Raw genomic sequence first — 19,263 nt, 5'->3', positions numbered from 1 at the left:
CACTAAGTGCAAGGACCAAGAGGTAAAAATAAGGGACAAATCAAGGGCGAAGTGTTTGAGTATAAATACCTTAGGCAAGAATGCTACAGTTCTCTCCTATGGTGTAATACGTTTAAGAAGGAAGGACAATAGTAATAAGTAGATTTATAAGTGAGACTGAACTTCATACTGAAATGATAACGATCAGAATCATCGATAACTATGCTATCATCAATGAAAGAGGAAGAATTACAGTACAGGGGAATGAAACGCACAGTCTACCTGATAATATGGATCGCGAGTATACCAGATGAATCCCGAACTATTGAGGACTATCAGAAATTATATTAGCAATTAACTTTAGGGCAAAATCAGAGGACCAAATGAAGGACTACGAACTTAGAAGCAAAATTCAACACTTAACGAAGGAAGGAGGCTTTAAGGAGCAAGACTATCACAGGCATAGACGACATTCCTCGCGAACAGGAGATTATTTGTATCAAACATAGGTCCTAATATGAACAAATTTGAGAATGTACGTCTGAAAAATCATCATATGGAAGCGCATGAGGCAGTGGGAAAACTGGAAAAGGAGAGGATCCGTGCGCTTGATATGCCCTTTACACTAGGATGCTGAAAATAATGGGCTGATCGGATAAAAAATGAACATGTTGAAAGACGGCGAAACTGATAGATTCATCGACTTGCACATTATTGGTATCTGAGATGCAAATTACATAGAGTGATAGGTAGATCGAATTAATTTTAAAATAGCGTATTCCTTTGTTTTTATTAAATATTATCCGATAGTTATTGCCAATACATGAAGTGCTTCTAGTCGTTATATTTCTTGAGAATCACGTTTGGCTGAGCTGGCAGTTTCAGACAGCAAGTCAAAGCGGATCGGTGGGCTAATTGTAAAGGTGACGCGAACACCAGGTAGGACAGACTTCGGCGAAAGTAGTTGTGGGCACTTGACAGGGTGAGAGGACTCCCGTCGCACGCAAAAGTGCAACAGATAACTGAGTGAGTTGGCTTCAAGTGCTACTCTCAGATATAGAGGTTAGTGCAAGATAGGATGTCGTGGCGAGTCGCATCGAACTTGTCAAAAGACTAATAAGAACCACATCATTCTGTGAAGATGAAATAAAAAATAAAAATGCATGGAGATTAAGTTTTCCGCTACAGTACAAGACAGCACTGTGCTCTAACTGAGCTTCATTAGTAACTTTATCTTGGAACTCTTCCATCTGGTCCGTGTTTGCAAAGAAAATTAACAATATTGGAATTTTTAGTCCGCCTTGATGCAAACAACTTGTTTACTTACGAGTTGGTCCAAATGGCTATGAGCACTATGGTACTTAACAGCTGAGGTCATCTGTCCCGTAGAACTTTGAACTACCTAAACTTAACTAATCTAAGGACATCACACACATCCATGCCCGAGGCAGGATTCGAACCTGCGACCGTAGCAGTCGTGTTGTGCCGGACTGAAGCGCCTAGAACCGCTAGGCGACCGCGGCCGGCTTACTTACGAGTACTTCATTCCCCAAACTAGAATAGCATAGTTATACAAACACTAACACATTATTACATTTTTATCGTTAGTATTTTGAATGTAGTTTTCTGTGGATACTTTCATTCTATCTCATTTATTGTACGTTATAACATGTTCTTAAGAATTGTTCTCGCTGTTTGCGGTATATTTTCTGTGTTTTTTCTGTTGCCGTTTTTCTCGGCAGACATCTGCATCTGTGTGAGCGGCTGTTATAAACAAATACTAAAAAGTGAACTTATGTTTGTCAGCGTTACACACTTTCAAAAACCACATAGTGAAAATGTAATGTGTTACAGGGTTTGTGTATCTATGCTATTGCTGCATGTCTTAGATTTGAAGAACCTGTGGCAGTGCATCACAAATATTGACATTTTTATCGGTTGTAAAAAGTGAACAATATTGTTAAGGGTGAACCAAAAATTATTTGTATTTTATGAACATAATTAGTATAAAAGAGTTAATGTTCTTGAAACAACTAATATGCAGCAATCATTTAAAAAAGGACCTTTATTTGAAAGATGTCTAGGGAAAATAAAAAAAGGATCGAAAAGAGACGCGATTGTGCGGCTGAGGACGAAGGACGTACTTTATGGTACACACAATGTTCTGTTTCGCGATACGGAAGGCAGCCATTGAGCAGTTACACATATTTTATGTAAGTTATCTGGTATTCTGCCAAAATAAACTATCGTTATCACAAAATTAATTTCCTTGTAATAGTTGTCACCTCAAATGATCGCAGCGGCTAATATTTTTAATAAGCTTTTTTTTTTCAGGAATTTGTGCTGCGACAAGCTCATCTTCCGGCGCAGCCTCTGGTCAGCCATTACGAGCCGAAGTATTAATTTATTTTTCAAAGTGTTAACAGTAACTGTAAATGCGAGAGACCTCGTTGTAAGAACCTTTCTAAATTGCAACATAATTTCCGTTAAAGTTCATTTTTTAAATTATACAGATTCCACGAGTTCAGTAAGTTTTATCTTGGCCGCTCGACGGTAACAATCTAAATTCTCTCGAGCCTTGCTTTGCAATCAATAAATTGAAATAACAAAATTACATTCAATTCAGTTAACGTCAACTATATTTTAGTTACCATGTTCAAATACTGAAGTTCGCACACGAATAACAGCGGCATTTCAAGAACCCATCTCATATTTACTTATGCACGTAAGTAAAAGTGGTAAGTAAAGACAATATCCCTAAGAGAAAGAATCATGACGCGACAAACGCCGACGCGACAAACGCCGACGCGACAAACGCCGACGCGACAAACGCCGACGCGACAAACGCCGACGCGACAAACGCCGACGCGACAAACGCCGACGCGACAAACGCCGACGCGACAAACGCCGACGCGACAAACGCCGACGCGACAAACGCCGACGCGACAAACGCCGACGCGACAAACGCCGACGCGACAAACGCCGACGCGACAAACCCACCGATGGAGGACTCAATTCCCATATCATTTATGTCCTACATTACTTCGCATGCTCCATTCGCGAGTGGAACAATGACTGGAGGGGAATATCTTCACACTACATGGTGAAGCGATACGAGCGAGATGCAGATTTAGAATGTACCTGTTGATGTGGATGATGAAGCCATCGTCGACGCCCCTGCTGATCATGTCTTGCACAGCCTCCCTGGTGCAGACGCTGAGACCCAGGACGTTCACGTCCAGCATGCGTGTCCACGTCTCGGTACGTCCGCCTGTGATGTGCAAGATGGAGCTGAATATTTTGTGACATCCTCAGAAAAGATTATCGAGCTAATAATTTAAATTAACTTTTTATGGAGCGACTACATCCATCGTTTTGGCTTGTACATTCTTCTGTAATGGCTAAAATTACGTCTTAGGTAGGATAAGGGTGATGGGAAATGAGTATTCGACGCAGTGCTTTTGTAAGTTCCTACATGAATTTCTTCATCCCACAAGCGTTTGAAATCTGGTTGTGTTACAGTTCGTCTGGCCTGCGTGATAATGAACAGTTCTGTACTCATTCAAAGCTCTACTACTACCTAAAATATACTTACTGTCCACTCACAGCTCACCCTAAAATAATCATTGTGACCCAGCAGACATTGGGGGGGGGGGGGGGGGGTCCAATTCTAAGTTTACATAATTCACCATGAATTTATCTGTCACCAAGTCATGAACACTCGACAGAGTTCCAAGTAACTCAGTATTTAGGAACTACAGTTCACTAAAACTAATGTGCATGTATTAGTAACAACTGCATCTTTCGGACTGTCTTCCTTAATACCTATAGGATTTGAAGTCTCAAAAAACTTCATATATCATTTTAAGATTTCCAAAGAATATTAAAACATTTTAAATTGTAAACATTGTCATAGTGGAGTGTTTAGCAAGAAAGCCTTGTGATCGTGAAATTGCTGCCTCCACTGACTACTTGCAGTTTTCTACCTTTATTGAAATTCAGCATTTAGGAACAAGTAGAAATGTTAATTATGTATCTAAACATTTTTAGTAATCTTGACAAATTTTAATCACTAATCACATAGAAACGCCAGTACTGACAACATTCGGTACAGAAATGCAAAATTTTCAATAGAAAATACTTTGATTTCTAGAGCTTTAACAGCATTGTTTATGTATACACTTCTTAAACTTGAAAACGGTATCTCGCGTCTTAATTAAATTTCTGACGAGCCTTCACAAATAACATGTTTTATTAAAAAATACCACTTAATTCTATTTGTTAATAGATAAGAAACCTAAAAGTAAAACGAAATTGTTCGGGGATTTGAAAGCTGACATTGCCCAGAAATCTGTTTCCTGGAACAGCAAGACTGTTCCAAAAATTTAAAAAAAAAAACACGTGATAAAATCACTTGCTATGAGACCTAATCCCTATTAACATTTGTTAGTGACATTTGTCGATAGCTGAAAGCACAGCTTAATTGTACGGTAATTGTGTAGTCGCTGGTTGAAATCTGGTGGAGGTTTGAGAAACATTTCAATTTTGCTCCCACAACAAGCAGACTTCCTCTTATAAAATTTATCAGCTCTATGAAACAAGCAGAACAAAGCTCTCCTGCAGTCTGGGCAAGAAAGAAAAAAGGAAAAAAAAAGGCAAGGTGCGTACCACAAGTTCCGTCAGGCTCTGTGTCCGTGGGCATCTAAAGGCCATGGTTTCTTCGTGCTAATGGACAGAGATTATTCTGTCAAGTACATTAGATCAAGAAGTGTGAACTAAGCTTACTCACCGAAAATCGCCCTGATACACTCACGCACGCTCTTCGGTGATTGGCTGTCACTTTATGGCCATAGCTCCACAGCAGAGCATTGCAGAGTTTTTTCTTTCAATCTGAAATACTTTGTTCGGCTAGACGGCCACCAATCCAGCTCTGACCTGACCAGGTTGTTCTCCACTGTGTATAGCCTAAAATCTGTCTTTAGGCGAAATTACGAAAATGTCCCCATTGCCGTTGTGGATACAAAAAATACAGGATGATTCAAATGTCATGTTACATAGAACAAAGTCTAAACCGTGATTGACGTGTTGTCTAACAGAACGAGGTCTTACTCAAGCATGTAGAAGGAATCGTCTTTATAAACAAAACTGTCTGGTGAACATGGGCACTAAACTGCGTACTGTAAGAGCTATGACAACATATTCCATAATGTGAAACATCTCTTCTACTTAAATGCTCAGAGTTCTTCAGATACGTATTTTAGAGTACGTTACTACACTTTTTTGCTTCATATGATTGTTTCTGTCCGCACCCGGAGCTTGGTCAGCGCAACAATGTCAATCCTAACGGGCCAGGGTTAGATTCCCGTCTGGGTCGGATATTTTCTTCGGTCAGGGACTGGGTGTTGTGTTGTCCTAATCATCATCGTTTATCCCCATCGACGCACAAGTTGCCGCAGTGGCGTCAAATCGAAATACTTGCACCCGGCAACAGTCTACCCGACGGGAGGCCCTAGTCACACGGCATTTATTTTTATCATCGTTCCTGTCGTATCTCTGAACACGACATATATACGTGTATATATAAGCTCTCAGATATCAGTAGTAACAATCTGAGGGCGAAACATGGGAGCGCGATTCCAACCAGTGTTTTAAGACGAGGTCTGTCTTGCCAGAGTAAAATTTCATTAGTGTTGGTCGAGAACTCTGAGGCAGAAGAGGTGTCACACTGCCCTCACATCGGTGATGGCAGATCTTACAACACTCAAGGCCTGATTTTTTTTTTATATGGCCAAGAGATTTAGATGACTTAACTACGCTTTAAGTCGAATTCAAGGTAAAATTCCCTAGCATAGCGTAAAGCTCAATTGCAGAGTTAGGCTCGTGATTTTTAGGCCGAGTTTGCAATAATCCCATGTTTTGTTTGTCGGTTAAAAAAGCCTCCTCCAAATAATTATTCACCACATCTTATTGATAAATTTGCTGTGGTTATTAAATGTTTATGTAACTTTGAAATTGAAATAATTTATTAATCTGGCACTCAGCCATTATAAATACTTACAAGGTCATTGGCAGGTATTTCGCCATTTTTAATACTTGTCAAATTATTGGTGATGGTGATTTCTGAAGCTTTTAAATAGACAATTTAGGAAATCCCTTCTTACAAGTTATTTAGTAGTTAACGGGACACAAGCAAACTTTTTATTAAATTCATTCTTAGTAACCATCTTCAGTCACTGCTGCTGCTGCAAATTGCTGAAAACCACTTAGAAAAAGGCTGTCATCTATAGAGGTGAGTGAAAAACTTCAGACCAAAACAGAGACATTGACATACCACAACATGTCATGTACTCTAATCCAGCAATTCCGTCGCACAAGCCAGATTCTTTATCACTTGTAAGTTCTTATTCGAATACGCAGTCAAATAGCTCATCCAAATGTTAGTTTTGAGTTTTTCATGTAACGATCTGATGAGGGTTTCAGTGATAATGAAATTGACACCCACACCCACACACCCACACCCCCACACACACCCACACCCCCACACCCACACCCCCACACACACCCACACCCCCACACCCACACCCCCACACACACCCACACCCCCACACACCCACACCCCCACCCACACCCACACACACACCCACACACACACACCCACACACACACACACCCACACACACACACACCCACACACACACCCACACACACACACACACACACCCACACACACACACACACACACACACACACACCCACACACACACACACCCACACACACACACACCCACACACACACACACACACACACACACCCACACCCACACACACACCCACACACACACCCACACCCCCACACACACCCACACACACACCCCCACACCCACCCACCCACCCACACCCACACACCCACCCACACCCACACACCCACCCACACACCCACCCACACACCCACACACACACCCACACACACACCCACACACCCACCCACACACCCACCCACACACCCACACACACACACACACACACACAGTGTCAGTCATTTTATACAGCGGGGCCATTTTGATCGAGGTTAGTGGTTTGTTGGTTACATATGCTGGTTTGTCGCTCGCGGATTTCGAAAGGAATGAAAACTTTACTAGAACTTTGGGATGCCGCAAGTATTGTGATTCCTAATGAGAGTTTCTAGCTTTCTGAGTTTACAGTTGGGGCACTTGGTTCGGGACATTTTTGTGTGTAATTGGCATTACTCTTAACTATGTAAAGCTTAGGCAAGTCATGTAGCTACATGTTGATACTTTGATAACCTATCACATGCTTTTAACATAAATGGTTGGGCAACATATGTTGACTTGTGTTAGCAATTAGCCGTTAGCATTCTAGCTCATTATTCGAAGTCAGCTCACTCAGTCTATAAATTATCTGGTTATCTTTCTGATAGTGCTGGTCAGGCGCAGTCTGTTAACTGCTACAGCCGATAAGATTGCAAGTTTATTTTGTGAACGCAAATGTAAATCTACAAACTTTATTGCTGCTAACTGATTAACAATTCCACCTAAACAAAGCGTCTTTATGCTTTCTTAATTGCCTCGTTTTGTTCTTGCATCTGCTGCGACTACTTGCCCTGCTTTTATTATTGTTGTGAGCTCTAAATTGCTGTTTGTTCGGGTTCCCGCCTAAATTCACTATGAACGTTGATCGGCTGAAATGCTGGGCTCGATAGCTACTTCGGAAATAATGACTGTCTTAGGACACTAAATGGCACCGTAGTCAGCGACCTACGACAAACTGCTATCAACGAGTCTTATATGGGCTGCAGCAGTCATGGAAACAACTGCTCTCTGGAGTTCTGTAGTATTTTGTCCATTGCCTTTCTGACGTATAAGTGACACTTCGTTCATGCTTCATTCTTTTAACTATTATCTGTACGTTGTTGGCGTCTAGTTGCATCCAAACACAGCTTCTAAAATCACTACTACTGCTGCCGCCGCCGCCGCCGCCTTATCAGGTATCATGACCACGTTTTCAATTGAAACTTCCGGGCTGAGAGGCCGTGGTCGATGAACAGAATTTTATACATCGACCATGGCCTCTCAGCCCGGAAGTTTCACCTGAAGACAACGCCGGCCGTGAAAGCCTACATTGTATGTTTATGTTTGTTCGCTATCAAGATGGACACGAAGTCTTAAGCTAAGCCCTAAGAAGTCATGTCGTTAATAATATACCTACAGATGGTTAGAGAACGTTTACGTGAAAAAGTTCCTATTAAACTCATCTCTCTAACACGATTTCTGCACAATCGTCAATGTTACCTTATCGAAACTTTGTTTCCGTATGCCCTAGTCCAAGTTTAAACCACGGGTGGAGTAGCCCCGCAAAACTGTCCGAATTTCATTTGTGACCACGGTGCCACAGCAAGCACTTCGAACCAACCCTGCTAGTGAACGCCTGCGCCCACAGATTCGGCACAGTGGCTACAATGCAAGTATCAAGTATTCTCAGAACACAGCAACAATCAGCCCCTGCCACTTATTGTTTTATTGTAAAATTTTCCTAGTACCCTTTGTGTTTACTTAAATATTGAACTGCGGTGACGGAGGATTAATTTAGAAAGGTAAAAAATCGCCTATTCTCAATGTGGGTTTCCCTAAACGCTAACATCTTTGGCAGTTCACATTTGCTTTGGAGTGGTTTCTGGAAATAAATTTTAACAAACGGCGACCATTTCTATCTCCTTCCCCATCCTCGTGCAACTGAGCTTGGGTTCATGATTGAGAAGGAGCCTTGTATACGATATTAAATTTTGCAGCATTCCTTTCATTCCTGAATAACCCTATTTACGTCAGCAGTCCATTTTACTTTCAGATGTGTAAAGTGGTTAGTTTCTCCAATTTTTAACCCAAAACGCAACACTTGTTGCAGCATGCAGAGAATCCTCCTTGCATACATGTACCTCAAATGAGGGAAAGTATTTCCACTTCTGATTAAAAATTAATACAGTCTGCAGCGCTGTCAAATCTTTAGCAGTGTGATTCAGTTCAAGGCGACACAAATGGTAAAACCTACAGACAATTCAGGTGAGCTGTGAAGGATGTCTAACAGTCGGTTGTTTGATGTCAATATTTCCTACGCTCAGCTTTGCTGGATACGGCCGAATAGGCGACAGAATTTTCACTCCATCTGTTTTCTTTACTAGTTTCTCAATACGTTTCCTCACAAACTGAATATCCATCATAAATACACGATTGCAGTATCAGATTGGATACGTCCTTTCTTGTATCTACGCAGAATACTCAATAAAATGGACTGCTGACGTAAATACGGTTATTCAGGAATGAAAGGAATGCTGCAAAATTTAATATCGTATACAAGCCTCGTTCTCAATCATGAACCCAAGCTCAGTTGCACGAGGATGGGGAAGGAGATAGAAATGGTCGCCGTTTTTTAGAATTTATTTCCAGAAACCACTCCAAAGCAAATGTGAACTGCCGAAGATGTTAGCATTTAGGGAAACACACATTGAGAATAGGCGATTTTTTACCTTTCTAAATTAATCCTCCGTCACTGCAGTTCAATATTTAAGTAAACACAAAGGGTACTAGGAAAATTTTACAATAAAACAACAATAAGTGGCAGGGGCTGATTGTTGCTGGGTTCTGAGAATACTTGATACTTGCATTGTAGCCACTGTGCCGAATCTGTGGGCGCAGGCGTTCACTAGCAGGGTTGGTTCGAAGTGCTTGCTATGGCACCGTGGTCACAAATGAAATTCGGACAGTTTTGCGGTGCTAATCCGCCCGTGGTTTAAACTTTGACTAGGACATACGGAAACCAATACCGTCTTCTGCTTCTCCAGACCAACGACACCTCTTATTAACAGTAGGCCTCACCCATTACCCCGCAGTAGTAACTCCGAAGTTGAGCGCCGTCGGGCTTGGCTAGCGTTCTGATGGGTGACCGTCCGGGTCCGACGAGCATCGTTGGCAAGCGGGGTCCATTCAGACCACGCAGGCCTCATTGAGGAGCTACTTTTTAATAAACTGAAAATGGCCAGGAGAGCGAATATGAATTCAATTGGGACGGAAAATCTGTCCACTGATCACTACAGTTTTATGAAATATCGCCGGTGCGAAACTTAGCTTGCCATTTTCCTCACATAATATTCTACGACCCATGGGCGAAGGGCAACAGGCAAATTTCTGAAAGTCATTTGAGGTTATGACCCACTGTAGACTTAAAATAGGTACGAGCATAACTTAAGTTCTCAGATATGTGGCTTAAAGACTTCTTAAAAGTTGTAGAATCCAATACGTTGACCTCGACAATGAGTGTCCCAGAGAAATGTGGCACCACCGCCGTTATTTTCTATATACACTCCTGGAAATTGAAATAAGAACACCGCGAATTCATTGTCCCAGGAAGGGGAAACTTTATTGACACATTCCTGGGGTCAGATACATCACACGATCACACTGACAGAACCACAGGCACATAGACACAGGCAACAGAGCATGCACAATGTCGGCACTAGTACAGTGTATATCCACCTTTCGCAGCAATGCAGACTGCTATTCTCCCATGGAGACGATCGTAGAGATGCTGGATGTAGTCCTGTGGAACGGCTTGCCATGCCATTTCCACCTGGCGCCTCAGTTGGACCAGCGTTCGTGCTGGACGTGCAGACCGCGTGAGACGACGCTTCATCCAGTCCCAAACATGCTCAATGGGGGACAGATCCGGAGATCTTGCTGGCCAGGGTAGTTGACTTACACCTTCTAGAGCACGTTGGGTGGCACGGGATACATGCGGACGTGCATTGTCCTGTTGGAACAGCAAGTTCCCTTGCCGGTCTAGGAATGGTAGAACGATGGGTTCGATGACGGTTTGGATGTACCGTGCACTATTCAGTGTCCCCTCGACGATCACCAGTGGTGTACGGCCAGTGTAGGAGATCGCTCCCCACACCATGATGCCGGGTGTTGGCCCTGTGTGCCTCGGTCGTATGCAGTCCTGATTGTGGCGCTCACCTGCACGGCGCCAAACACGCATACGACCATCATTGGCACCAAGGCAGAAGCGACTCTCATCGCTGAAGACGACACGTCTCCATTCGTCCCTCCATTCACGCCTGTCGCGACACCACTGGAGGCGGGCTGCACGATGTTGGGGCGTGAGCGGAAGACGGCCTAACGGTGTGCGGGACCGTAGCCCAGCTTCATGGAGACGGTTGCGAATGGTCCTCGCCGATACCCCAGGAGCAACAGTGTCCCTAATTTGCTGGGAGGTGGCGGTGCGGTCCCCTACGGCACTGCGTAGGATCCTACGGTCTTGGCGTGCATCCGTGCGTCGCTGCGGTCCGGTCCCAGGTCGACGGGCACGTGCACCTTCCGCCGACCACTGGCGACAACATCGATGTACTGTGGAGACCTCACGCCCCACGTGTTGAGCAATTCGGCGGTACGTCCACCCGGCCTCCCGCATGCCCACTATACGCCCTCGCTCAAAGTCCGTCAACTGCACATACGGTTCACGTCCACGCTGTCGCGGCATGCTACCTGTGTTAAAGACTGCGATGGAGCTCCGTATGGCACGGCAAACTGGCTGACACTGACGGCGGCGGTGCACAAATGCTGCGCAGCTAGCGCCATTCGACGGCCAACACCGCGGTTCCTGGTGTGTCCGCTGTGCCGCGCGTGTGATCATTGCTTGTACAGCCCTCTCGCAGTGTCCGGAGCAAGTATGGTGGGTCTGACACACCGGTGTTAATGTGTTCTTTTTTCCATTTCCGGGAGTGTACTTAAATGATCTGGCGGTCAGTGTGAGCAGCGATCTGAAGGTATTTGCTGAAGATGCTGTGGTATATGGGAAGGTGTAATTTGAGTGACTGTAGGACACAAGGCGACAGACGAAATTTTCAGTTGGTGTAATGAACGGCAACTAATTCTAAGTGCAGAAAAATTGAAGTTAATGCAGATGAGTAGGATCTCGCTTTGTGAAGAACTATGTGCAATTTTACCTGCCATGAAGTTACGGATCCTGTCACATATTTGATACGATACTATGTGAGGTCAGATGTTTCTCACCAGGAGGCGCAGGCGTAAACTGGCTGTCGTTACCTCCGTCTACGTGTATCACTGACAATGAGTCCGGCCCCGGTAGCCGAGTGGTCAGCGTGACTGAATGTCAATCCTAAGGTCCCGGGTTCGATTCCCGGCTGGGTCGGAGATTTTCTCCGCTCAGGGACTGGGTGTTGTGTTGTCCTGCTAATCATTTCATCCCCATCGACGCGCAGGTCGCCCGAGTGGCGTCAGCTCGAAAGACCTGCACCAGGTGAACGGTCTACCCGACGGGAGGCCCTAGCCACACGACATTTCATATTTCATTGACAAAGAACATGCCAAATTATGCAGACTTGATATTTGTAAAATATTTTCTGAAGATGAAAGCATCGTCTGTTAAAATCTGTTGCCTTAAATAAAGGAATGTAAAAAAACATTTTGTGGTTGCAGCACAGGACCTTTCATTTTCTTCGGCCGATACTGAAGTCCAACGATTTATCGGTCTTACCTTAGTCGTCGCAAACCAGCGTACGGTGAGTGACGGAGGGTACTCTGTACCGCTACTGGTCTTTTGATTTCCTGTTCGAGTCGCAGAGTGAGGGAGAAACGACTGTCTATATGCCTCCGTATGAGCGATAATTTCCCTTATCACCGTGGTCCGTACGCGAAACACACTGAAGTCCCAAAGGCACTGCCACAGGCAAGCGTGTTCAAGTAAAGAGATATGTAAACCGGCAGAATACGGCGCTGCGGTCGGCAACGCCTATGAATGACTAGTGTCTGGCGCAGTTGTTAGATCGGCTACTGCTGCTACAATGACGGGTTATCAAAATTTAAGTGAGCTTGAACGTGGCACACGAGAGATGGGAAACATTAAATCTTCGACATCGCCGAGGCCGGTAACAAATCATCCACGAAAGGGACCAACGGTGACTGAAGAAAATCGTTCAACGTGACAGAGCTGCTACCGCTTTCGCAAATGGCAGCAGATTTCAATGCTGAGCCATCAATAAGTGTCAGCATGGGGACCATTCGACGAAAGATCATCGATATAGGCTTTCGGAGCCGAAGGCCCACTCGTGCATCCTTTATGACTGCACGACACAAAGCTTCACGCCTCGCCTGGTCCCGTGAACAATGACATGGGACTGTTGATGGCTGGAAACGTGTTGCCTCATCAGACGAGTCACGTTTCACACTGTATCGAGCAGATGGACGCGCATGGGTATGCAGGCAACCTCATGAATCCATGGACCCTTCATGTCAGCGGGGGACTGTTCAAGCTTGTAGAGGCTCTGTAGTGGTGTGGCGCATATGCAGTTTTAGTGATATGGGACGCCTGATAAGCCTAGATACGACTGACAGGTGACACGTACGTAAGCATCTTGTCTGATCACCTACATCCATTCATTTCCATTGTGCAGTCCCACAGACTTCGGCAATTCCAGCAGGACAATGCGACACTCCACACGTCCGGAATTGTTACGGAGTGGCTCCAGGAACACTTCTGAGTAAACACTTCCCCTGGCCCCACAGCTCCCTAGACATGAACATTATTGAACATGTCTGGGATGCCTTGCAACGTGCTGTTCAGTAAAGATCCCTACCCCTCGTATTCTTACGGGTTTATGGACAGCCCTGCAGGATTCATGGTGTCAGTTCCCTCCAGCACTACTTCACACGTCAGTGGAGTCCATGCCACGTCGTGTTGCGGCACCTCTGCGTTCTCGCGGGGGGCCTTACGCAATATTAAGCAGGTGTAACAGTTTCTTTGGCTCTTCAGTGCGTATGTTAGCGACAGTAAGCACGTTCTTTAGTCAGCGTCTCATGTCTGTTCTCTAAATTTTGGCAGTGGTGTTCCTCAAAAGGAACGTCGCCTTCTCACGAGAGATTCCCATCCGAGTTCCCGAACAATCTCCGTAATACGTGGGTATTTCTCGTACCTACCAGTAACGAATCTACCAGCCCGCCCCTCAATTGCTTGGATGTCTTCCTTCAATCCGCCCTGATGCGGATACCGAACACGCGAGAGTACTCAAGAGTAGGTCACGCTAGCGTCCTGCATGCGGTCTTCTTTACCCATGAACCACACTTTTCTAAAATGCTCCTAATAAGCCGAAATCGACCATTCGCTGTCGTTACCTACAGTCCGAACATGCTCGTTGCATTTCATATCACTTTGCCACTTTACTACCAGATGTTTAAACGATGCGGCTGAGTCAACAGCACACACTGCTGTATTCGCTCATCGTGAGTTTTCCCCCTACTTATCTGTATTCACTGCACTTTTCTACTCTCAGAGCCAGCTGCCATCCATCACACCAGCTAAAAACTATTGCGTAAGTCATCATCTGTCATCCTCTAGTCACTTACCTTCGATACCTTTGCATACACCGCAGCCTAACCAGCAGAAAGACCGTAGATGGCTCCCCACCCTGTGCGGCCTATATTGTATATAAAATAATACTGGTCCTATCGCAATGATGTTTCTTCATATAGGTATGTGCAATGATTTACATTTAGTTACTTTCCGTACGAAGTGTCAGTCCTTTTTCAGGCCTTCACCGATTTGGTTACAGCCATTCGGCACTGAGGGGGAACCTTCATACAGTAACGTCTTACATGAAAATCGACACAGAGGTTTTGATGTTTTCAATCGAAAAATTTGTTAATATTGTATGCACTAATGCCTCGTAACATTGTATGTAGGCTGTTAAGGTTTTTTTTATTGGTAACGCCACGTAGCGCTCTGTATTAAAATCACTGGCTGTGCTGTGTGCAGTCTGTGGCTGGTTTGCATTGTTTGCTATTGTAGTGTTGGGCAGTTGGCTGTTAACAGCGCGTAGCATTGCGCAGTTGGACGTGAGCCGCCAGCACTGGTGGATGTGGGGAGAGAGATGGCGGAATTTTGAGAGCGGACGATCTGGACGTGTGTCCAGCAGAGAGAGTAAATTTGTAATATTGGATATCATGGACTGATTATATATATATATATATATATTATGACTTTTGAACACTATTAAGGTAAATACATTTCTTGTTCTCTATCAAAATCTTTCATTTGCTAACTATGCCTATCAGTAGTTAGTGCCTTCAGTAGTTTGAATCTTTTATTTAGCTGTCAGTATTGGCGCTCGCTGTATTGCAGTAGTTTGAGTAACGAAGATTTTTGTGAGGTAAGTGATTTGTGAAAGGTATAGGTTATTGTTAGTCAGGGCCATTTTTTGTAGGGATATTTGAAAGTCAGATTGCGTTGCGCTAAAAATATTGTGTGTCAGTTTAGTGTTGATCAGAATAGGTTAAGACAGAAATGTCTGAGCACGTTCAGTTCTGCTCAGCTGTTTGAAAATCAAATAATGTAAGAGGTTTATCAGCACAGTAATTCATTAATTTTTCTAAGAGGACGTTTCAACATCCCTGTCAAGAACGACGTGTTGAGCTCTGTCTGCTAGGAGAAAGTAAACGCAGTTAAGATTTTTTTATCTTTGGAAAACTTCTGACTTTAAAAGTTTCGCTGGAAATATGGATTTACAAAAAATATTTTTATGGTGAATCATTTTTACAAAAAGTAGTTTTTACAAAAAAATAATTTTATTGGAGCTTACTAATCACAACTGTATATTGAAATTGCTCTTAGTTCTGTAAATGAGTAAAAACATACAGATATTCCAGTCTACGTAAGTTCTAGCAATTCGCTACTTACTTGTCAGTTGCTCGTCTATTAGAATGCCAGCGTTGTTGATAAGGATGTCCACTCCAGACAAATTCTCCTTGATCCACTTGAAAGCTGCGAGGATACTTTCTTCCTTGCTCAAGTCTCCTTCCAGAGCGTACAGATTACCAGGAGCATCTTTCAGTTCCAGCGCCTAAACGAAAAACGCAAGAACTGCGGAGTTTGCATTAGCCTTCTCTACATTTCCGAAGTGACCTACTAGTAGAATACCAGAAACGTACACCTAGTCAGACGGAAGAAGAAGCACATTATGAAATGGGTGTACTGGAAGCGTATACTGTGAGGATTATCTGCAGCTGACGCTGTTTATGATGCTAACGAGCCTTTGGACCAGAGATGAGCTATGACGATCTGGTATGAAAATGTTCTGTGCTGTACCACTCCTGTGTATGAAAGATAGGGTGCATAACTGTGGGTGTGGATTTAGACGGGAACCATCGGGGCTAACTGTAGCATAGCGTTGTCATTTTGCCAGCCTGAGTGTTGATCGAAGACAGCAGAGTGGTTTGTCTACATCCGCAGGGCACGCCTTGCGAAGTTTCGATATTTCCCGTTCGAACTGCCACGCTGCCCACAAGCCGCTACGTGCCTCTTTGCCAACCCCCACGACCTTTCTATCCCAAGCTCTAACGCAGTCGTGTACGGCAGACCTTCGATTGCAGCGGTGAGTGAACGGTTGTGTTTTAGGGTAACAACACTTTCTGGATATTAGGATGTCTTTTTCAGCAACTAAAATAATATACATTTTCTTTTAGGTTTATGATGCTAGGCCAGTTTCGAATCGTGTTTGAGACGTTGAAAGTGGATTGTGGCTCCCGAATATTGTAATGATACTAACAAACTAAAATGAAACTATCATATTGTAAAAGATGTTTGTGACTGGTGGGCTTTGTAAAGCGGATCGCAGACTACACGACCGCAGAGCCAGAGATACTGATTCTGCTCTGAGATTGTAATGTTGGAATAAGAGAGCGCTTGGCGCAGAGCAATGAGTGTGTATCAGTCTGTGAGCGAAATAGGATGGAGTAGGCAGTTTTTGTGGTGTGCTCTGTAAAGCCACCAGCTGTTAGATTATAATGTAGGAAGTTACACCGCACGTACAGTATGTTGTGTTGGCAGATGAGCCAACACCGTGTTACTAGAGGAGGCCAAAATGCACGCGTTTTAGCTCACGCAGGCTGGCGTGAGGAGGGAAGGACTATACTGACGCGACGTCTGGAACATGACAATGACTTAGAATTCAGAAAACGGACGTAATTAGTGTGATAACTTTAATCCATTAATGATGAACGTCGCTCTTGACGGTACATGATTCACAATATTATCTGTTCAGAATAGTAACTGAATATGGCGCCTTGCTAGGTCGTAGCAAATGACGTAGCTGAGGGCTATGCTTAACTGTCGTCTCTGCAAATGAGAACGGATGTAGACAGTGAACCATCGCTAGCAAAGTCGGCTGTACAAATGGGGCGAGTGCTAGGAAGTCTCTCTAGACCTGCCGTGTGGCGGCGCTCGGTCTGCAATCACTGATAGGGGCGACACGCGGGTCCGACGCCGACGTATACTAACGGACCGCGGCCGATTTAAAGGCTACTACCTAGCAAGTGTGGTGTCTGGCGGTGACACCACTAAATAGGTAGTTAAAAATGAGTGATTTTGTAATGGAATGTGAAGTGAAATGATGAAATGTATATTAAATTGTGAAGAAAGGATTACTGGATTCCTATTACAAAAAAGCTTTACAGGTAAATGTATTACTGAAAATACAAATGTGGAAGCAGAAGTCTTCTCACAGTTAAGGCAAAGAAGCTAGTTGTTACTTTCCTTTTGCCAGCACGTTAGTGTAAATGAGTTTGCTGATAATTGGTAACAAAAAATGGTTCAAATGGTTCTGAGCACTATGGGACTTCACTTCTGAGGTCTTCAGTCCCCTAGAACTTAGAACTACTTAAACCTAACTAACCTAAGGACATCATCACACACATCCATGCCCGAGGCAGGATTCGAACCTGCGACCGTAGCGGTCGCGCGGTTCCAGACTGTAGCGCCTAGAACCGCTCGGCCTCTCCATCCGGCAATTGGTAACAGTGAATTCTATGTTGATTAACCCCAGAACGTAAACAGATTTTATGTATAGGCTAGTTAGATATTTCCCTTTTGTATTGTTAAGATTTGTTAACATAGGTATACGTAATTTGATTGTGTTTATGCTTTTTTGTCATGTTGGATAATACTTGCCGTACAAATCTCATTGTGACTACGTCAGCAAAGAAAGGTATTCATTTAATAAAAAGGATGTGATTTTTCTGAGCAATGTAGTTTCAATTATCAAATGTTTTGAAAAGCCAAACTAACTCCGAATACAACTTCACTATTGATAAAACGGTGTTATTAATTCACCCAAATCACTGTCGCCTTCCTGCCCATGTCTTATGTTTTATTTAAAGACATTCAACTTTTCTTAAATGTTTTCATTTATAATTGAAAGGAATTTCATGTTTATTTCGAAGTATTACGGCCAGCATATCACACCGTTGTGCCTGTAGCTAGCATATTTTATGCTTCATAAGAGAGCAGAATATAACGCGATCCATAGTAGTTGCTTTTGAGGTAACACAATTTTATTTATTTGCTATGTGCACAGAGACCAAAGTTAAAGTTTTGAACAGGGCCACAGGATACAGTACGTAAGGGGCTGAATGTATCTTGCAGTGACTGTATTTTTATTGGTGTTGGGAGTTGCATTGCCCAATCAGTTCGTGTAGAGTTTTGACAACAGTAACACGGTGGAAGCACACCACTTGCAGTTACAACCTGTTACACGGTAACTTCGTTTTCTATGCACTCCCAATACAGGCATTCATTGAAGCACTTCAATAATTCTAATGTTCGTGACACACGAAGAACGTTACAACGTGGTGGCTTTCCCGCAATCTATCGATTATCCCTATTCATAAGATCTTTAACCTCTTGCTGTTTGACCGCAGCGCCATCTGGTGTGGGCTCCGGGTGTGGTTGTCGGTTTAGAGGACAGTGTGAGATGAGGAACGCATCTGTAACGAGCTTTCCGTGAGCCCCTTTCGCTGTGGTGTTAGCCGTTGGGGAGCGACCAATACTGGGATCATGTAACCCCGTATAAGTTAAACAGGACCGACGTGGCTTCAGCTGTGATTTATCAGTAGAGCGCCGAGCTGACCGCCGGCCGATGTGACCGAGCGGTTGTAGGCGCTTCAGTCCGGAACCACGCGGCTGCTACGGTCGCAGGTTCGAATCCTGCCTCGGCCATGGATGTGTGTGATGTCCTTAGGTCAGTTAGGTTTAAGTAGTTCTAAGTCTAGGGGTCTGATGACCTCAGATTTTAAGTCCCACAGTGCTTAGAGCATTTGAACCATTTTGATGCCAAGCTGTCCGGGAAGTGTTCACTGTCATTTTGGTCTATCTTCCTTCTGTTTGTTGGGTACGGATGCCCGTGTCTCCATGGTATTCGAAGGACAA

General features: G+C 43.9%; 1 protein-coding gene across 1 annotated transcript in view; it reads right to left on the bottom strand.

Annotated features, from left to right (window-relative positions):
• The window catches only part of LOC124544789 (dehydrogenase/reductase SDR family member 11-like), a 67,678-nt gene that overhangs the window by 13,655 nt on the left and 34,760 nt on the right, over positions 1-19,263 (bottom strand). The window contains exons 2-3 of the mRNA XM_047123470.1: positions 15,739-15,901; positions 3,121-3,250 (exon numbers count right to left, since the gene is read on the bottom strand). Of these exons, the coding sequence (XP_046979426.1) occupies positions 3,121-3,250; positions 15,739-15,901 (293 nt within the window). The remainder of the gene's footprint in view (positions 1-3,120; positions 3,251-15,738; positions 15,902-19,263) is intronic.

The sequence above is a fragment of the Schistocerca americana genome, chromosome 8 (genome assembly GCF_021461395.2).
Source record: "Schistocerca americana isolate TAMUIC-IGC-003095 chromosome 8, iqSchAmer2.1, whole genome shotgun sequence".
Classification (NCBI taxonomy): domain Eukaryota; kingdom Metazoa; phylum Arthropoda; class Insecta; order Orthoptera; family Acrididae; genus Schistocerca; species Schistocerca americana.
This window is presented reverse-complemented; position numbering and strand designations above follow the sequence as displayed.